At 38.5% G+C, this 21,436-nt stretch overlaps 1 protein-coding gene across 3 annotated transcripts in view; it reads left to right on the top strand.

The window, feature by feature from the left end:
* Window positions 1-20,968, top strand: part of plekhg4 (pleckstrin homology domain containing, family G (with RhoGef domain) member 4) — an 89,172-nt gene extending 68,204 nt beyond the window's left edge. For 2 of the 3 annotated variants that reach the window (XM_056461752.1, XM_056461754.1), the window contains exons 14-24: window positions 7,827-8,740; window positions 11,761-12,010; window positions 12,795-12,884; window positions 13,328-13,552; window positions 13,646-13,816; window positions 15,099-15,279; window positions 16,456-16,572; window positions 16,907-17,155; window positions 17,228-17,424; window positions 19,846-19,893; window positions 20,062-20,968. In XM_056461752.1, coding sequence (XP_056317727.1) covers window positions 7,827-8,740; window positions 11,761-12,010; window positions 12,795-12,884; window positions 13,328-13,552; window positions 13,646-13,816; window positions 15,099-15,279; window positions 16,456-16,572; window positions 16,907-17,155; window positions 17,228-17,424; window positions 19,846-19,884 — 2,433 coding nt within the window. In that variant the 3' untranslated portion in view covers window positions 19,885-19,893; window positions 20,062-20,968. The remainder of the gene's footprint in view (window positions 1-7,826; window positions 8,741-11,760; window positions 12,011-12,794; window positions 12,885-13,327; window positions 13,553-13,645; window positions 13,817-15,098; window positions 15,280-16,455; window positions 16,573-16,906; window positions 17,156-17,227; window positions 17,425-19,845; window positions 19,894-20,061) is intronic. The other variant, XM_056461753.1, reaches the window with a different exon arrangement.
* The last annotated feature ends 468 nt before the right edge of the window (window positions 20,969-21,436 follow it).

A 21,436-nucleotide genomic window follows, 5' to 3' on the forward strand; every position in this document is an offset into this window, starting at 1 on the left:
TTGAGGGCTGTGCGCATGTGTGCAGGGGGGGTTTAAGTAGCCACTCAGTCTGATCAGTGTTGTGATCAAGACTTATTAATGCCACTTTGATAGTTCAGAGCAGTATGATTGGCTCGCTCTGCAGAAGTCCTTTCCCAGCCCCCTCCTAGGCACAGTTCAATCAAATTACACTCGATTTGATAGAACAGAACAATGCGAAACACTTTTTTTAAAAATAGAATGCCAACCCGTGACTATCCTTTTAACAATACATGCTAATTCAAGGAATGCCAGTTTGTTTCAGTTTAATATCAAGAAGGCTAACGTACTATAGGTTATGTATGTACCAATACTGCTGCACCTAATTACATGTTTTGGGTATTCATGGGGATGAAATATCATTAATTACCTATAAAAAACCTTAAAAACGGGGGCTATTGCTGTTAAATAAAATCAAAAGACCAAATTCAGTTTTGGCTGCTTAAAATAAGAATTAACTGATATAAAGTGTATATAAATGACTTAATTGTATTTTATGTTACTTAGTTAAACACATATTTATCATGTTTGTGTAGTTTTACTTGAAATAATAAAAACCTTTTATTAAAAACTTGATAAATATACAAAAGTGTTAAACACAATTATTTTTTACTAAAACCTGAACTAAAATTTTGATAGAAAGGACAAGCTGAATAGGAAAACCTTTCTCCACTGCTATGAAACAACTGGCAACTGGCGTTTTGTAGTATTTCTGCTTTTGTTTAGATAATTTTCAAATATAAATATAGATGACATTTGGAAACTAGCGTCTTGTTAAGCCAAGAAAGGCCACACATATGTGTTCAGAAAGCCCAGGCTAGACTTGCTCTCCTGCAAAGCAGAATTATTTCCTGTTTGACTCATAAAATTGGACTAATGGGCAGACAGTGGCAACTTTATAGTCTTCACGTGCACATGCTGCCAACCAGGCCAGGGAGGGCAAACAAAAAAATAGTCCCTCAGTCCTCTCAGCTCCCCTTCACAAACAGTCATTACCCCCAATAAAACCAGCCAACCATACTATATCAGAAACAGACTCTGCGCTTCATAGAGAAAAAAAAAAGTTTTACATCTGTTTTATATTGACACACTTCTCATGCCTTTGTGAAGTATCAAAGCTTATGTGGCACTACAACAGCATCTGCATCATTAGGATTCTTTTTCCTGCATCTGAATAGGCAATATGCACACAGACTTTTAATTTTCAGTCAGCCAACCTAAGCATGCCATTACAAAATCACCATGTTTAAGATCCTAAATTTCTTTATAAATCAGTGATCTTTACTGCCTGATATAAGGTGGGTCTCAGACCAGATACGAAGCACTGCATTAAATTCCATTTTTCCCAGTCATGTCTTCAAAATCTGAAAAATTATTTTACCCCAGTGTTTTCAATGAATTTTCTGCACTAGCCTGCTGCTACAAATGGTGCTAGTTTTAACACACTTTCATCTTATCTGACACTTGAACAACTTAATCAATACTTAAATCTATTCAATTGATTGTATTTTAATTACATTACAACATTGATGCTGTAAAAGGAACCTTATGAATTTGAAAATAGTCACATATACTGTTTATCATTGGCTGAAAAACACTAGCGGACCATATAGCCCACTGCAGTTGAATCATAGAGGATGTAGGAAATGAAGACCCACTGATTCTACATGGGCAGGAAGAGTTTTGTTTTTTGTTTTGGAGCAGCTGGTGTGTGTGCTCCACATAACTCTACATATGCAACACGTTTGTCTCTCAACGCGTTCTACATATTAAACCCGAGAGAGCGACCGCAATCGCATCTGTCACAGGCTGCGTGTTCCCTCCTCTTTCTCTGTGTGTGTGCATGCCATCGCTGAACTCTTCTTTCTTGAGCCCGATTCCTTGGGCTTTGACATTCATGAAGCTTTATAGGAAGCACAGAGACATTCCCCCCAGCAGTGGACACGTGCATACTTGCATGCGTCACTACTGATACGCATAACAAAAGAACAAAACCGAACCGAATCTCGCACACTGCCGAAGCTTTCCTCATCAATCATACAGCAGCATCACACATTAATTGATCAGTTGAAGATTAATGACCTTTGAGTTTTAGGTTTGGTGAATTTAACGCACCGGTATTGTGTGTTGTAATCCACGATTAGATTGAATTAGTCAACATCACAAGGGGCTAGTTATCATACAGGTGCTGTCTCTCTTGTGCTCTCCATCCCTCTTCATAGTCCTTAACTATTCTTTTCCTATTATTTGCATTCCTTTAGATGGCATATGGCAATCATTGAAAGGAAAAATAGTCATTACAAATGACAGCTGTTTATAGTTTTCATTGAAAAAATTAAATATTTAATCACTTTTACGTAGTTTAATTTAGCTTTTATTGATTTTTATTATATTATATTATATTATATTATATTATATTATATTATATTATATTATATTATTCATTTTATTTTTGGCTTAGTCCCTTTAATAATCTGGGGTCGCCACAGCAGAATGAATCGCCAACTGATCCAGCACATGTTTTAAGCAGCAGACGCCCTTCCTGCTGCAACCCATTACTGGGAAACATCCATACACACTCATTCACACTCATACACTACGGACAATTCAGCCAACCCAATTCACCTATACCACATGTCTTTGGACTTGTGGGGGAAACCAGAGCACCCAGAGGAAACCCACGCGAACACGGTAGAACATGCAAACTCTACACAGAAATGCCAACCGACACAGCCGAGGCTCGAACAGCAACCTTCTTGCTGTAAGGCGATCATGCTACCCACTGTGCCACCATGACCCCCATTATATTATATGATTCATTCATTAATTTTCTTTTCGGCTTAGTCCCTTTATTAATCTGGGGTCGCCACAGCGGAATGATCCACCAACTTATCCAGCACATGTTTTTTACGCAGCGGATGCCCTTCCAGCTGCAACCCATCTCTGGGAAACATCCATACACACTCATACACTACGCACAATTTAGCCTACCCTATTCACCTGTACTGGTGTCTTTGGACTGTGGGGGAAATCGGAGCACCCGGAGGAAATCCACACGAACACAGGGAGAACATGTAAACTCCACACAGAAACGCCAACTGACCCAGCTGAGGCTCGAACCAGCGACCTTTTTGCTGTGAGGCGACAGCAATACCTAGTGCATCACCCCTGTGTCACCCCTATATTATATTATATTATATTATATTATATTATATTATATTATATTATATTATATTATATTATATTATATTATATTATATTATATTATATTATATTATATTATATTATATCATACTGTGTTGCTAATATGACTTCAATTTTGTGGTAATGGTGCAGTTACTTTTTTTGTCAGCTCCCATTAACCTCTTTTATGGGTTTGTTTAGAGGTGTAGTCAATCATAGCTGGTCCATATGTAAGTACCTGTGTATTCTTTGCATCTTTGCAATTGATTTTTAACCACTGATGTGCAAGGAACACAAAACAAACCTTAAGAAAGAGTTGAGAAATATAAAGCATGTGTATCAGCATATTGCACCCATGCATTAGCTCTCAAAGTGAGACAGAATATCATTCACTTTAATAATCAGTGAAATTAATTATAATGTGTAATTTTACAACAATAAACGTGTAGCCAGAGAGAAAACTCAATGGATTGAAACTACTAGCCAGTGTCTGGTGTGCAAATAAGTTAATGTGAAGCCCTTCTTCCTACACCCTGCAGGGTGTCTTCATTAAAAAAGTCTTTGCTCTCTCTTTCTTTGCTGTCTATAGCAAATCAGCCTTTTCTTGATTTTCTTTTTCTCTATATTTGTTCCCCTCTTTTCCTGTTCATCCTCTTTTTCCGGACTCACTCATCCAAATCCTGCTTTTTAGTCTCACAGCCCATTCTTCTTACATTTTTCATCATTTTACCATTCCTCCTTTTTTTCATTTGCTCAAAGAGAACGGGTCATTTCAGCTCTAATGAAATGACAGGGAAGTATGCCAGGGTCTTGTGTTGAGGACAAAATGGCCTTGCCTGTGGCTTGGTGAGTAAAAGAACAATAACTTTCTGTAGAATGTAGGTCTGTACCTCCTAAAAAGTGTGTATGCATATTGCTACAACCAAATTTTGACACATGCTATCCTGTCAGGAGAAATCCACATTCCTGGCGTGGCTTAGACATGAGATCAGAGACTGGCTGATGTCATGAAAACCTTTCCTCCTTTCATGGTTTTTCTTTGAGAGGAAATAATAAAAGGTTATTTCTTTCAAGTTTAAAACGCTCCTCTTGACCCACTTAGACTGCTGAGAGATTCATTTATGGGAGTGTACAAAAGCCCAATCCAACACTGGATCTGTCTAACTCCCACTGCTCTGTTTTAGCACATCTAACACTCTCTCTCCATTTCTCTGTGTTTCTCTCTCGCTCTTTGTGCATGGTTGAATAGTGGGGCCTTTAGAGGTGCCTCCCTCAGGCAAACTAATTCTCCTCTCACCAACCAGAGCCCCACCACACACACACACACACACACACACACACACAATTCACACTTCAAAGAGCCATGAACGCTAACCAACCAAACGATGATGTCATCCCCTGCCCACATATTATGGGCATCATCAGATTGAGTGAGGAACCATATTGGGCTGTAGATCAAAGTGTCTGCTTTATTTCAGTAAAGGGAAAGCACAGGGCTTTTTTTTCTTCTATTTTGTTTTTCCACCAAGGGGGGCAGTTTTGTGAGCTGATTTGACCCCAGGTCCTCAGCAGAACCTGTGGTGGATTTTATCACTGCAAACTGTTGCTGCTGTTTTACTGCAGGAACAGAGCGCTTTATATCTGTTTGTGTTTCCCGTGCCTGTTTCACACATCAGGAGTTTAGCAGAACAGGGTAGTAATAGAGAATTAACAGGACTTCTGGAAGATTTCTGGAGTCAGTGACTGTAACTTAAGCCAAACTATTATAAATTTACTCTGGTTAAATGGAAATTAAGCTTTTTTGTGTGTGTGGTTTGTCACAGAGTATAATATAGTTTGTAACTCAATCAGTTTGTAACATTCATAAAATTAATTTAAATTATTCTATCTTTATTTTGACACAATAGAAAGGTGGTAAAGGTGCCCCCTAATACACCCCCACACTCTCCTCATAGCTTATACTTCTCATAATCACAGCACCATTTAACATTTGCACATTTAAAAATGTAAAAATTTCACATATTCATTGCACTACATTGCACTGATTTATTCATTTGAACTGTACATACCCACTGTACATATACATTTATAATATGTATCTATCTTCACGCTTCTGATTATTAATAGCAACCTGTACATATACCTATATATAATAGCTATAAACTTGTAAAACTATGAAAACATGTTCATAGTACATTCATCTGTAAATATCACCATAGTTGCACTTTATGACTTATATACCTATATCCTGCACTTGCTACTATTGCACTCCTGGTTAGACCTAAACTGCATGTCGTTGCCTTGTACTTGTATAATGACAATAAAGTTGAATCCAATCTAAAAAATCTAAATAGTTTCTGCATATATAATATATATTTCTGCATAGCTTTTTTATTTCAACAGTGTTGTAGCATAACAAAATTTCAAAGTGTTTTTTAATAAAGTTAGCATGAAATGGAAATTCACCATGCTTATTTTCTAAATGCACGTTACTGATCTTATCATGATTGATTGATTCATACCCCCCCTCCCCCTTCCCCCTTTCCTAATTTGTAATGAAAATAATGTTTTGGTGGAACAACATAGTTCTATCTGGAGAACAATGCTGGACTTCTCCAGTCATTTAAGGTGCATCCCAAATCGCATGCTTATATGCACAATTCTACGCCATTTTGTTGTATAAATAGTGTAAGTAGTGCTTTCACACTGAAAACTCAAAAAATATTAAGTGCACTTTAATTACAAGCATAATGACTCATTCAACTATTAAAATTAAGTGTGAAGTGATGTAAGGGGCGGAGCTATCAGGCGCACATTGATTGCTTTATTTATTTTGGCTTGTGAAAGCAAAATTCTCCTATGACAGTGATTATACCACCTCCTGATAGTGAATGCAGTTATACTCAGACAGGAATAATTTGGTAGTTTGGTCATTTATATCGCTAATTTGGCAACTGTCAAACGTCATCAGGGAAACGATTTGAATTTCCACTTAGTAAATAAAACCATTAGTATTCCATTTGGGACAACACTACATACATGTACTATGCTGTTAAGTGCATAAGTACATCCTGCATAAGTGCATAGTGTATAGTGTGCCATTTGGACGCAGCTTTAGTCTTTTAGGCCTGCATTCAGATCTGCCTCCATCTGATTAACAATTAATAAACTGAGACACAGTAGTATGTAAAAATATAAATTCAAAACAGTTGCAATTTTACTTCTATTATGTTGCAATTTAAGTATTTTTCTGTTGCACACACTTTATTTTAGTATCACTTTAAACAAACTAAACCATGCGAAATATTTGCACATGTTTGCATCTCTATTAACAGGGGTCTTCAAATTCATTTGGTTCTCACTCATCAATTATGCCACATTTGCTTCTTTTTGTGTCTTCTGTGTTTGTGCCTCTTTCCTCTATCAGTTCTGTGACTTCTTAACCGTGTGTATTGTTAGCGTGGGCAACTAACCTCTGACCCTTGCTCTTGTGAGAGACTTTAGTATCTGGGTGCTGAAGGCCCAAAATGCTGGCATGTGGCCTTTGTGTCACCCTAACCTGAGAGAGAGAGAGACTTGAGGAGCCAGCAGTGTCACCATGTCACATCGCAGCTAAAGTAGAACTTAGAGATGTTGTGTGTGCGCAGAAAGAGAGAGAAGAGGGGGAGTTTTGCTCCTTTCTCAGGAATGTCTAAACACAAGCCTGTGTTTGCAGCCAGTACTGAAGAGTGTGTGTGCGTGTGTGTGTGTGTGTGTGTGTGTTTGAGGTAGAAGGGGGTTGTGTATGATCAGTATTAATCCCTTCAGAAGTTTAACCCCTCATTTCCCAGCACCTAAAGCTCTTGTATCCGCAGGAGTGCTCGCTATAGAAACCTGCCCACCAGGATGCTGATGAAAAAGTGCTAAAAATTAAATTGCTGTTCAGTTGATCTACTATAACAGCATCTTGGAGTGTGAGAAGAGGCCTTCAGATTTTCTTTTAAATGGAGAGACAGCTAGTAAAGCCGTTGGCATGTGTCTTTGTGGGACAGTGCTGTCACACATAGTTGAAACTATAGGCCCTCCTGCGGCTGAGCTGCATGTTAAAGCCTGATTACCCAGACCTCCCAGATCCTTGGCTAAAAACCTATTTATTTCAAATGAATGAGGTGCTGGAAGGATTCTCACTCTATCCTTCCCTCATTCTCATTCACACTGCATTTGTAGTTGTTTTCCATGAAAGAAGTCTCTTTTATACTCTTGTCATTTATGAGTATGTGAATTAAAATAAAACATATTATTGTGAAGTATTTCCATGTCCTATTTCTTCCTTTAAATACAGCAGTTTTCATTCAGAATAAATGAATGAAAATACGTTTTTGGGGTTATTCAAATTATGGATGTTTCATACATTTATTTTTACAAATGTTACGTTTATTAAAACACACTGGACAAAAGTATATTTAAAATCAAAAGTCTCAATTTTATTTTTTTGCAAAAGAGCCACTGCAACTGTAAAGTTGCTAAAATAAAAAAATAAGAACAAAAATGAAACAAAAAATAAACAATGCTACAATAGTATAAAACATTGAAATTTAGCTTTTAATGTTCTTTTTCTCTTAACAATTTTTTCCTCTGTTTGCCAGGCATATGAATGGGCACTAGAGGGCATGCGTCATTTGGCGTGTGTCAGTATGGAGGATTGTGGCATGTCTGAAAAGTGTCAGAGCGTGATCACATGTTTGGAGACTTATCGCAGTCAGCACCCCCCGATCCCTGATGCACACTTCCAGGAGATGAAGGACCTCGCTGGGGAGCTGAAGAGTGAGCAGGGCCTCAAGCAGTGGAAGTTTGCCTGGTCCAAGTGTCAGGAGACCAAGCAGATGTTTGAGAAGAAGCTGGAGATGGCCCTGCGTTCCCGCCGTGACAGCGATTCAAAGTCAGTAAGGGGTGACTCTTCTCGTCGTAACTCGGATGTTAGCACTAAACATCAAGAGCGTAGCAGTAGCATCTCCTTTTCATGCCGGAAAGCATTCGGCGGAGCCTGGGGCCGAGATAGACTTTCCTCACAGTCCAGCACATCGTCAACTCCCAGCAGCCCTTCAGGCATTCGTCTGGATGCACGTGACACTGTTCGAACTCCGACAGGAAGTCCATACAGCATTGAGCACAGAATCCCCCACAGCACCCCAGTCAGATCCCACAGACTAACACGCAGCATCTCCACAGATGAGTCTCCTCAGAGCCCACATGTAGAGGGGCTAGCGTGCACAAGCCCAAGCAGTACTTCTGTTCAACCAAACCGCAGGGTTTTGCGGAAGACTCAGAGCTTCGATACCGCTGGCAGCGAGCCTGTGTCAAGGTACGGGACCTGTCAGAGGACTTTAAGTGAGCCTGCACGCAGAGGAAACACAGGGGTGTTCATTAAGGGTCTGGAGGTGAGCAGCACTGAAGTGATTGATAGGCCATACAGTCCACGGCTGCCACCCATCCATGGATGGTCTTCAATTGATGCACACCGCAGTGGGAGTCCTGCTCCAGAAACACGCAGCAAGGGCAGGTGGGTACACTCAGTGCACACATACAAGTACTAACCCACACTCACTAGCTGTAAACTAAACACAATCAACCAGGGAGGTCCGCTGGCCATCATCTCAGACCCTTACTATATATCCACCACTCTGTGAAGCTGTCACAAAGCACACACACACACACACACACACACACACACTCGCACATGGGCAGGAATGCATTACCAGTCTGTTGATGCTGAATCTGAGTAACTATGCTGCCAGAAACGCATGGAGTAATATTTTAACTCAAGAAGACATTCAAGGGTTAGGGTTAGTTGCAGTTAGTTTCCAACTAACTGTAAATAAATAATTACATATAATAACATAATGAGGAATTATGCAAATACTATGTAGTTATATATAATAGGATTATTATTCATTTCATTTATTTTTCTTTTGGCTTAGTCCCTTATTTATCAGCAGTCTTCACAGCGGAATGAGCCGAAAACTATTACAGCATATGTTTTACACTGCGGACGCTCTTCCAGCTGCAACCCAGCACTGGGAAACACCCATACATTCTCATATTCACACACACACTTATACACTACAGCCAGTTTTTTTACCCAATTCACCTGTACTGCATGTCTTTGGACTGTGGGGGAAACCGGAGCACCCGGAGGAAACCCACGCAAAAACACAGAGAGAACATGCAAACTCCACACAGAAATGGTCCAGCTGGGACTCAAACCAGCGACCTTCTTGCTGTGAGGCGACAGTGCTAACCACTGAGCCACTGTGCCGCCTATTTTTATTATATATAAAACTAATTCTAAAAACAGTTCCATTTATACTGTATGTTTTTTTCAATTCGTTTGTAAATATTTGCTTTCAGATTTAAAAATCAAATACTGCGTTTTATAATATTATTATTCATTCATTCATTCATTTTCTTTTCGGCTTAGTCCCTTTATTAATCTGGGGTCACCACAGCGGAATGAACCGCCAACTTAACCAGCATATGCTTTACACAGCGGACCCATCACTGGGAAACATCCATACACACTCTTTTACACACATACACTACGGACAATTTAGCTTACCCAATTCACCTATAGCGTATGTCTTTGGAGCCGAGCTTAGGCTCGAACCAGTGACCTTCTTGTTGTGAGGCGATCGTGCTACCCACTGCGCCAACGTGACCCCCATATTATTATTATTGACTTTGAAACATAAAATCTGATTTTTTTCACATAGCACATAGAACATATGGCTCTTGACACTCGAACACAGGTCAATCCATAAACGATTGTTCAGTCTTCATTTGTTGTTTCCAACCTGAACCCATTTCTCTTGATTTAAACAGTAGAAGATATTTTGAAGAACAGCAGTTTTAGCTTGCATTGACTTCCATTGTCTAGATATATACAAAAATGTACTGGAAATTGATTCTCAAAATATCTTCATTGATTTCTTTGGAAACAGGGCACTTTATGTTTTGGTTCGCCCATGGCATTAAACCCCCTGTATATTCCTGAGTTTCTGTTAAAAATGTAACATACACAGACATCCTTGACTGAAAAAATATCTTTCTCCATCTAAAAACACATTCATGAATCTTGCATCATGTGTGCATGAAGAAACTCAGTATGTCTCATATTAGACTGTCAGAGCCCCATAATCTTCTGAATCTCCGTGGATGTCTTTTCCAGCTGTGGGTCCCTCTGCTCGCCCCTTAACCCCCTTTGGGAAAGAGCCTGAAATACAGATCACTTTCCCAGGTGGGCGCTGGTCCTTTGGGCTTTGAAGTGGTGGGGAACGTGTTTGTGTTCTGCTCCTCCACACAGAAGAGATGGATGGAGTTAGCCGATTATATAGACATCTGAAAGAGGTCTTTACATCTGTGCATCTTCCTGTCAAAACACATTCCCCAGGTTCTCCAACATTGCAGTACAGAGGTGATGTTGATACAGTTTGTTAGAGTGAAATAACTCAAAACAATCTGTTCAGCTCTGTGTGGTCCAGCTATTACAAACATTTAATGCATTCTGATAACAATCTAGTTTGAGATTAATGTAAACACTAAACCATCGCCTTGTTTTTTTGGATACACACAGCAAGTTCAGCCGAGTTGTGATCAGATAAAGGGGCTGTAAGCAAGCAGAAAAACAGTGACCATTCAGGTTTGCTGTCATCAGGTTGTGACGATTGGAGGTAGAGAGAGGCCTTCTGGTCATAACGATCTGGCCATTGTAAATCAAGAGATAAACTTGTTTTAAAACCGTGAGAAAACACCTGTTTTTTATTGTTACAAAAACTGGAAAAGCTGTTAAGCCAAACAATCATTTGTCACACACTGATCTTACACTTTCTTACAAATGTTCTAGGGTGTTTTTGAAAGAAAAAGCAAGCAAGCAAGCTAAGCAAGGCTGCAGTCAAAGCAGTGAGATTTAATATCGCCAATAACAAATACTTCAGGCTTTAGTGTCAAAATAAATTATTTTAATATGCTGATTTTGTTCTGAGTGAACTATTTCATTGTCAGTGTTAAAACATTAATCTGATGCTTTGTTTCTGAGTTTTTTGATGAATGTATCGTTCAAAAGAACAACATTTATTTAAAAAAAGAACAGCAGTGTACACATATACAAGTACTATGCAAGTTAAAATACACTTGTTTACATGACCACACAAGCCCAGGATCTCTGAAAATACATTAAGAGTTTAAAATTCAGCTTCTGCATATTTAATCACAGCAATCCAAGTAAGTGTAAATATTACAGAAAAAGTATTTCTTTAATTCAATTCATCTTTATTTCTATAGCTCTTTCACAACGTAGATTTTGTCAACGCAGCCTAAAATAGAAGTTCTAGTAATTGAAACCATGTCAGTCCAGTTTCGAAGTTAAAGTTCAGTTTAGTTCAGTGTGGTTTATTTTTACTGCTGAAAGTCCAAACACTGAAGATCAAATCCATCGATGCGCAGCAGATTTACAAAGGTTTTATCTCTTTTAAAATGGTTAATTTCAAAGTATGTTAACTGTCCTCTCTCTAATTTGTCTTTTAGCAAATTACGACACATTGTAGATGAGATGGTGACAACGGAGCGGGAATATGTGCGTTCCCTGCGGTATATCATTGATAACTATTTCCCTGAGATGGAGCGCGCTGACCTGCCGCAGGACCTGCGGGGAAAGCGGAGCGTCATATTTGGAAATCTGGAGAAACTGGTGGACTTTCATAGTCAGTATTTCCTAAAAGAGCTGGAGAGCTGCTGTAATCATCCTCTACGCGTCAGCCACTGTTTCCTACGACATGTAAGAGACTCCCTTCATTCTCACCATAACTTGTTGTTATACTATATGAGTTCAGTTTAGTCAGTTTAGTTTCATAATAATTCTGATGTCTTCTTGATCTTTTTACTATTTTCAGTTGTAATAAGCATTAGTCCTGAATTAAATGTCCAAGATTGAATCACATTTTTTCAGAAATGAAACAAAGAAGCTTAATTTGTCAGTGTTTGTCTGTTTCGAGTACTTGACTGACTCATTTTTGACCTAGCACAAGTCAAATATAATCCAGAAATGTGCTCTCTTTGAAATCCCTTTCTCTCCATTTTTGTCCTCTATGAAACTGAGAAATAAGCTGATTCAGGGCTCTTTAAATGAGTGAAAGGCCACCAGACTATTTTCTTAACAGTTGTGGTCAACTCATAGTGCTGGCTCACCTTAAGAGCTCAGCTTAATGAGGGCAGGGATTCACAGAGAAGAGAGAGGTAGAAGACAGGCAGACCATTCGGTCTACAGCAGCGTGTGAACTTAGCTGAAATCACTTTTGACATGTTTTTTGTGCGGCAAAATCTGCACTAAAATTATGGCACACTCCATGAACCTGAAAGTCATTATAAAACCATTTACCCGATCACAAAAAAAGCCTTTCCAAACAAAACTCAACCTGGAAATGATTTGGGAGAAAATGTTCCCTCCCTTAATTTCCGCTACAACAAAAAAAGTGATTCTTCAAAACATGAAATCGGAAATGTGGAAGATAACATTTAAAATATTGCTTTTTCTTGTTCTTTTTCCTCATATAAACATACAGCAAGACCAGTTTAGCCTCTACGCATTATACAGCAAGAACAAGCCAAAATCAGACACACTCCTGGCCAGCCATGGAAATAACTTCTTTAAGGTGAGTAACTAGATCCATACCTCACAGTAGACCGCCTACCAGAGGCTCTTAGATCTTTTAGATCTAAACTTCACGTCACTTACACTTCAAGCTACAGTACGTTGAAGATATGGTGGAATATTTAATGAAAGCATGCTAAAAAAACATTACTTTTTGGATCGAAAGCTCGAAACAGCTTTCTGGAAAACTTAATCTTGTAAAACCTTCTAGATAGCATTGGTCAATGGCAATTATGCAACGTGTGTATGAGGATATTCGTTAATAGTACACAATTCTTTAGGTCTTTTAAACTTTTCTTACCCATGAGCGAGAAACAGATTAATCTAAGCAAATATATTGAGGTCTTTATTCCTGGTTTAAAGTTTATACTCTCACCTGCTCAAAGCACATTCATGTCACCTCATGAGCAAATTGCAAGATCATCAGAAACTCTCTCATTCCAGCATAAGCAGATGGAGCTGGGGGATAAGATGGACCTGGCATCATACCTGCTGAAGCCCATCCAGCGCATGAGTAAATATGCCCTTCTGCTGAAAGACCTGATTAAAGAAGTGAGCGAGGTCCAGGAGCAGGAGCTTACATACTTGCGGGCCGCAGCAGAGATGGTCAAATTTCAGCTCCGCCATGGCAATGATCTACTCGCCATGGACGCCATCAGAGATTGTGATGTAAGTTTGTCTTCAGATGCAGATTCACTCTCCACCTGACTAAAATTTCTTCTACTTTGACTGTTTCATATTGTCTTTCTCAAACACTTCCAGGTGAACCTGAAAGAGCAAGGACAGTTGGTTCGTCAAGATGAGTTCACGATTTCGTATGGCAGAAAGAAGTGCCAGAGACACGTGTTCCTGTTTGAGGATCTAGTGCTCTTCAGCAAACCCAAGCGCATCGAGGGTGGACTAGATGTTTACATATACAAGCATTCTTTTAAGGTAAGCACCTAAAGGACATCATGTATTCACAGAAACAATAAGTGCTCTTGGTTGCATGCATGTTGAGTTGCATTATTTTTAGGAGTTTTGTTTTAAGCATTATTTTGATTGCCTGCAAGCTATAACAATGAGATGTCTTGTGCTTTCAAGATGTTTTGCTTTAAAATAATTTGTTTAGATTTATTATTTTCAGTAAATGTCAGTATTTTTACAGTGCCATATTCATAGCTTTTTCTTTCCTAAATACTTGAGAAGGGTTTGAGGTAAATATTTAGGGCTACCCTTAGCATATTTTACATAATTTCAGTTTGAAATGTCATATAAAATGCCACAAATATAGCACACCAACGTATGCTTCTTCTTCTTCTCAACACTATTTTGACTTCATGTAAGTTGACATGCTGCAACCAATGCTGAGTTCAGACTGCATGATTTTAGCCCCGATTTTGACTCGCCGACAGATTTCGCAGACAAATACCTGAAATCACAGGCAAATCGGTGCTTATTCACGTGGATAACAATCACACAATGTGAACTATCATAGACGCGACCTGAGTGAATTGCTGATGAGTTGCCAATGCCCTTGAGATATTTGCATGTTAGATATCTGTAGCTGTTAGCGATTCAATAAATGCAGTGTTCTGATTGAAAATAACATTGACGCTTACCTACAGCCAATGAGAGAGCAGCATCCACTAGTGTGGGTATCTGCAGGCCAGCAGGAGGTTGGGGGAGAAGTTAAAAGGGCTTCTTTTTGGTCTATTTTTGGTTTATTTTGACCCATGAATTGGAGGAATAACTAGTGAAATCTGGCAGGAGCACCTGTGTCTGTTTGACGTGTCATCTGAGCAATATTACAACCGGGTCAAAAAAGAAAAATGTTGAAGAGAAATTGTAGCAAAATAAGTAAATTTTCTTCCCCACTAAAGACTTCTTTCTCATTATGTAGTTAATAACAAAAGATATACTACGTGACATCATGTTGTCTCTATGTCAATTCTCGCGAGTGTTTCATTGTGAATCATAGTTTGTGGATCAAGACAAAGTTGTCGGCGATTCTCCTATTGTAAAGTCATGCAGTGTAAAACCCCCTGTCACGATTCATCCTACAGTGTGAACACAGCACCGACAGAATGCTTGCCCAAATAGTCATGCAGCATGAAAACATCTGTGACACGACTACTTTGAAAATCATGCAGTATGAACTCAGCATTATAGTCACAACTTATTTTCTCAAAGTTTGGTGTATATGCGAATATAATAGCATTGATTGTCTGTTTAGACGGCTGATGTGGGTATGACAGAGACGTCAGGTGAGAACAGTCTGAGGTTTGAGATTTGGTTTCGGAGGAGAACTTCAAAAAACCAGACCTACATTCTCCAGTCCAGCACTGCTGACATCAAACATGCCTGGACTTGCGACATCGCACGAATACTGTGGCAGCAGGCCACGCGGAATAAAGGTGAGAAAGAAAGAAAAGAAGCGCTTGAGCTTGAAGAAATTCATTGAATTTCCTTTGTTCAGCTGGAAGGAACAAATCAGAATGAAAGGATAATTGCAGATAATATGTCCTGTCACATAACATCTTAGCATATATGAAGACGTCTGTGAAGACCTCGGGCAGATTTGAGTTCTATAAGTATTGGGTTTCTACAGTTTGATATTTTCAGTGTGAGAAAATAGAGGCAATTCTGAGGCAGCTTTCAACCTGTATTTCGACATAATTAATCTTTTAATCTTGTAATTCTTGTTTCACATCTTAATTATGATCTTTCTGTGTTTATTCTGAATTTTGGATTGTAATGATTTTTACCACACAATTATCATGTCAAAAATAATTTATGAGAATGAGAGTCTTAACATTTTCTATGATCATTTTGAAATCAGTATTACTATTAGTCAGAGTTATTATTTGGACAATGAATCACACTCAAATATAAATGCACAGAGTTTAGGAGGATGAACTTTGATAAAATAACTTTAAACAGTTTAAACAGACGGAAATGTTTAACATTTCCTCTTTTCATTCATTCATTCATTTTCTTGTCGGCTTAGTCCCTTTCTTAATCCGGGGTCGTCACAGCGAAATGAACCCCCAAATTATCCAGCACGTTTTTACGCGCTGCGGATGCCCTTCCACCGGCAACCCATCTCCGGGAAACATCCACACACACTCATTCACATTCATACACTACGGACAATTTAGCTTACCCAATTCACCAATACCACATGTCTTTGGACTGTGGGGGAAACGGACGCAGGGAGAACATGCAAACTCCACACAGAAACGCCAACTGACCCAGCCGAGGCTCGAACCAGCGACCTTCTTGCTGTGAGGCGACAGCACTACCTACTGCACCACTGCATCGCCATTCCGTCCTTTTACAGAAGCCAAAAAACCTTCACACTACTGAGCAAATTTTTTTCCGCATGCAGGTAGTGTCTTGCCTTCATCTGTCATCTTCGACAATATGATTTTTGTGCACCAGTAGTCACTACAAACTGGATTGTTTTCTTTTCTTGTTGTTTGACAGATGGAAACCACCCTTAAGGTGCAATTCCACCACCTGCTATAATGGGACTCTTTGGTGCCTGTTTATATGCAATCTTAAATATTTTGTAACATATCTTTCTGCAGAAATTCGAATGCAGGAGATGGTCTCTATGGGTGTGGGCAATAAACCCTTTCTGGACATTAAGCCCAGTGACGCTGCAATCAACGACAGAGCCATCGACTACATTATGAAGGGCAGAGGTGAGTCCGTTTAACATGACAACCATATCATTTTGATTAAACTTCATGTCTATTCGTTACCAGAATACTATTTTTGATTCAAGATAATCAGACAAATAAGCTTTATTAAAGGAGCACGTTATTGTATTACTATCAAAATCTTAAGAAAGAAGATATTAGTTAGCATACCTTTATTAGTTGCTATTTACTTTAACTAATCACCTAATAACTAATAGCTTTTAACAGTTAAAGTTATTATATATACATATAGTTAACCTGCAGTTAGATAGCATATTGGTGATGTCATTGTGTACATGTTCAATGAAGTGTATGTGTTCTCTTTCTTCTGTTACAGGGGCCAGAACAAGAGCCTCCATTGCCGTTTCTCTGTTTGACCACTCAAACCCATTCAAAAGAGCTGCAGTAAACACCCCCGTCAGCGGGACCCCAGCGTCCGGCGGCCCTTCCTCGTCCACCCTGCTGGGGCCCTTGAATCTGCACATGTACAGCAGCCAAAGCCTGTTGGCGGGGGAGAGACCTCTGATTGGGCCCTGCATCGAGGAGGACGAGCTGGAGCATGAGACCAGCAGTCAGCCCTCTATGAGTACGTGTCGTAACGTGGATCAGGACATGCGTTTTCTCAGATGGGACACTGAAATTTGATTTGTGTTTGTAGCTACAGAGAGTTCGGGTTCGTCTTCTCACTGTCTGTCTGGCAGTGGCTCGAGTGGATCAGACAGCGGCTGTGTGTCCAGTCACCTTCCAGAGGCTTTGTCTGAGGAGCCCAGCTCACCGTGTGACTCCTCGTGTTACTCCTCCATCACCTCTCCCACCCAGGAGAAGCCCTGCTTCAACAGCCAGTATATCTCAGCGGTTAGTATTACATGTGTTCATTTGGTTTTACATGTGTTCAGGGCTGCACGATATTGGAAAATGCTGACATTGTGATATTTTGTTTTTCTGAAATATATAGTGCTTAGCATAATTAGGTACACTCTATTTTGGTCCATTTCTCAGTGAATATAGGCAATGTATTATGCTGCATTTAAAACAAAACAAATTTATTGAACAGATATATTTATTAAAATAATATTTTAGTCACCAAATATATTTAGAAATTGAAAGATAATACAAATAAATTCAAGCAAATTATTGCAAAAAAGAAATTCAACCTAAATTTTTTTTTTAAATTTTGCTTCTCTTGATTTTTCCTCTTTTTTTTTTCTTTTTTTATTTATTATATCTCTATAACATATAAATTTGGGTGTACTAGTATTTGGACCGTTATTGTTAGTTATTTTGTTAGATAAGTTCCAGATTTGGCTTCAGTACTGACTAATCTAATGTATATGCACAAATATAATATTGTATACCTTCCTATTAAAATATGAATTAAAAATATAGATTTGTGAGGGCTGTACTCATATATGCTGAGCACTGTATACTGTATTTAATAAAAGTCACTTTGATGGGTCAAGTGAAACATGTTGTGCTAAAACATATAGTGACGTAATAGAGCAATGACCTGGAAATCATCAAATACAGTTGAAAGCAAAATTATTAGTCCTCCTGTGAAATATATATATAGATATATACACATTTTTTTTTTACTAATATTTTTCAATGAATGTTTAACAGAGCAAGAACAGCTTCACAATATTTGCTATAATATGTTTTTCTTCTGAAGAAAGTCTAAAGTCTTTTCTTTTCAGTTGAAAACTGGAATAAAGCAGTCCCCTTAAGTATTGTTTTTTCTGCAGAACAAAGCACTGTCGTCTAATGACTTGCCTAGTTAATCTAATTAACCTAGGTAAGCATTTAAATAACACATTAGGTTGAATTCTAGTATCTGGTGGAATAGCAAGAAAAATGTTTTGAACTATCATTATGCAAAGAAAAAAATAGTTATAAGAAATTAGTTCATTCATTCATTTTCCTTCAGCTTAATCTCTATTTCAGAGGTCGCCAACTGCCAACTACTCATTCACACACGCACTCATACACTACGGCCAATTTAGTTTATTCAATTCATCTATACCGCATGTCTTTCAACTGTGGGGGAAACCGGAGCACTCAGAGGAAACCCATGCCAATACATGGAGAACATGCAAACTCCACACACAAATGTCAACTGGCCCAGTCGGGACTCTAAGCAGCGACCTTCTTGCTGTGAGACAAAAGTGCTGACCACTGAGCTATCATGCCACCCTAGAAATTAGTTATTAAAGTAATTTTTAATGTGTTAATGTGTTAATGCATACTTGGGAAATATTTGAACAGTATTGACTGTATAAGGGAAAATGTCACAAATATGCTCATTTAAGATAGAATAATAAAACCCTGAATACTGCTTTATAATAAATCGTTTACAATTCAAAAAGAACATTTGTTTATGGTGTCACCTATAACTTTTATTTGGGTAAAAGATGTTAAGATATGGCCAGTATACTGGGGTTGACTTGAACCAACATAGCAAGATCAACCAATTCAAACAAACAATTCAAAAACAAAACTTGAATATACAAGCCATGTACAAACCGGTGTACAAAAACGTTTTTTTAACAGGTTGCCACTAAAATAAGAGCGTGCACTGCTTTCAGGTTGAATGCTGTATGTTCATTTGCACAAATACAGCTCGTAGCTTCTCAGAACAGCTTGATTTGCAGTACATGAACACTCGGATACACTGCACATGTAAATAACACACTTTACACTTTTTTGGAAATTATTTTATTTATAGGAATTTTTTGCACAAAACAAAAAAAAAACAAAGTCAACAACAACATAAACAAATATACAAACAAACATCCCAACACAGATTTCCCTTTTGTGCCTTAAACAGAAGAGACACATGCTGTAGCTAAACAGTCTGCAAACATCAAGCGTCAAACATCAAACATCAAGTCCTCAAGCGTCACACAAATGCACAGCAAGTGTACATATAGGGTGCTTACACAACTTTAACACAATAATGACAAACAAAAAAATAAAATAAAGAAATAAAAATGTCAAAAGTAAAATGCGAAAAGATATAACACTCTACCATGAGCACATAACTCAACTGCTCTGAGCCATATGGCAATATTGATCATCGTTCAATATGTGGTGCAGCCCTAGCACATTTTCATGGCTACCTCAAACGACTCATCAGTGCTACTGATGCAAAGACATGTCATAACACCTATGCTTATGCTGGCACTAATGCACTCGCTCAGGAATAATCACCTGATGATCCAATCAGAGCCTCCCCTTTAACCCTTGATAACCCCATCGCTCATGTCCTTCTCATCACAGGGGGACGCTCAGGTGATCGGACCCTCTACTATAGTCTGAGCTGCTGCAGTAAGTTTGGCTTTCGCTCCATCACACGATCACAGCTCTGTGCATGTGCAATGATACACTCATCTCAGCATTTTGAAAATGTTGTATAATAACAGATGCTTCATCCGTGAGCTTTTACACACATACCTGTACGTAATGTGTGTTATTCTCTCCCGCTTTGCCCTGCAGGTTTAAGAGCCATCTGCTTCAGATTGAGAAGACGTTGCCACACTGAAGAGGAGTTCAGAGCTAGTATTTATTATTTCTCCAGAGTGCCAGTAAATGTCATACAGAGCACTCCGAATAGCACTGTTTCTCTTTCTCTTTTTAAGCCACTTTTAGCTTCAGTAGCTTTTATATCAATTTAAGAATAAAACTGAACCAATATTCTTGTATTTATCTTCAAGTGTTAAGATATAGTAGTGTTTTCTGCTGTATTATTAACTGTAAATACTGTAGTAGTGTACAGTACTCTTCTGAACTGTTGCAAGTATTCAGTTCACACTTGTTTTGTGTTATTATTGCCCACTTTGCTGCAGACTTCAGCTGGTTTGATTTAGAACAAATGGCCAATGTTTTAGGCATGTCTGGATTACTGAGCATCAGTACACTAAAGACGTTAAGCAGTGTTGTAGAGTTTCTGTTCTTTCTGATCTTTTCATAATCTGTGGACCTGTGGTCAGTCCATTCAGTATGGTATTAATTCAGATTTTATGACTGACCTCAGGACAGCTCTGCCCAGCACTGCTGCTTCTGCTGGCTGTTTGGAGATGGGAGTTTTTCATTTCAGTTCTGTTATTTACATTAATAAGTATAACAAAACAACATGTAAATTGTAAATAGTTGCACCAGTGGTGCGTTGAGGACACAGCGTTTAGGAAGTAATGTTTATACATGTGTTAACCAGTCAACACAAGAATCACTTAAGTGCCATTCTTTGTTGCCAAACCAAATTGGAAGTGCACAAACAAAAGATAATAAAAACATTGCAAGTTCCACTTCTAGTTGGCGTTACGAGTATCTACTCGAGTGTTTTATTTTTCAATCTTAACAAGTTCACACAGAAGTAATAAAGATCGTTTGCTTTGTACCTGTATCTGATGTGTGTTTCCATTATTGTCTTTAATCTTTTATGATTGGCATGAAGTGGAGATCTCACAAACCCTGTGGGCTAGCATTCAATTTCTGCACAACAACAGAGCTAACAAACAGATTCATTGTTCTTATTGATGTTACTTTGCCTTAGGGTTGAGCAGTATGTGGTTTACATGCGCATTGATAAAAGTGTAAACGCAAGCAGTGTGGGAAATTCTCAATTAAGATTACCAAACCGTTTTAGCTTGAGGACATTGTCATCAATGGGTTTTTCACAAAACACTTTGAGAATGGCTAGCCACCAAACAATTTTGTGTTTAATAGACGTCTAGATATAGACAGCTTGACTAAAACAAAGCTAAACTTGGGTTGTGTGTGAAAATCTAATAGACATCTAAGAATAGGCCAAAAGTAGACTACTCGTCAAATAGACAGATTAGACAGACTTTATATGTGTAGTCATTCATTT

Source organism: Danio aesculapii, chromosome 7, assembly GCF_903798145.1.
Source record: "Danio aesculapii chromosome 7, fDanAes4.1, whole genome shotgun sequence".
In the NCBI taxonomy this organism is placed as follows: domain Eukaryota; kingdom Metazoa; phylum Chordata; class Actinopteri; order Cypriniformes; family Danionidae; genus Danio; species Danio aesculapii.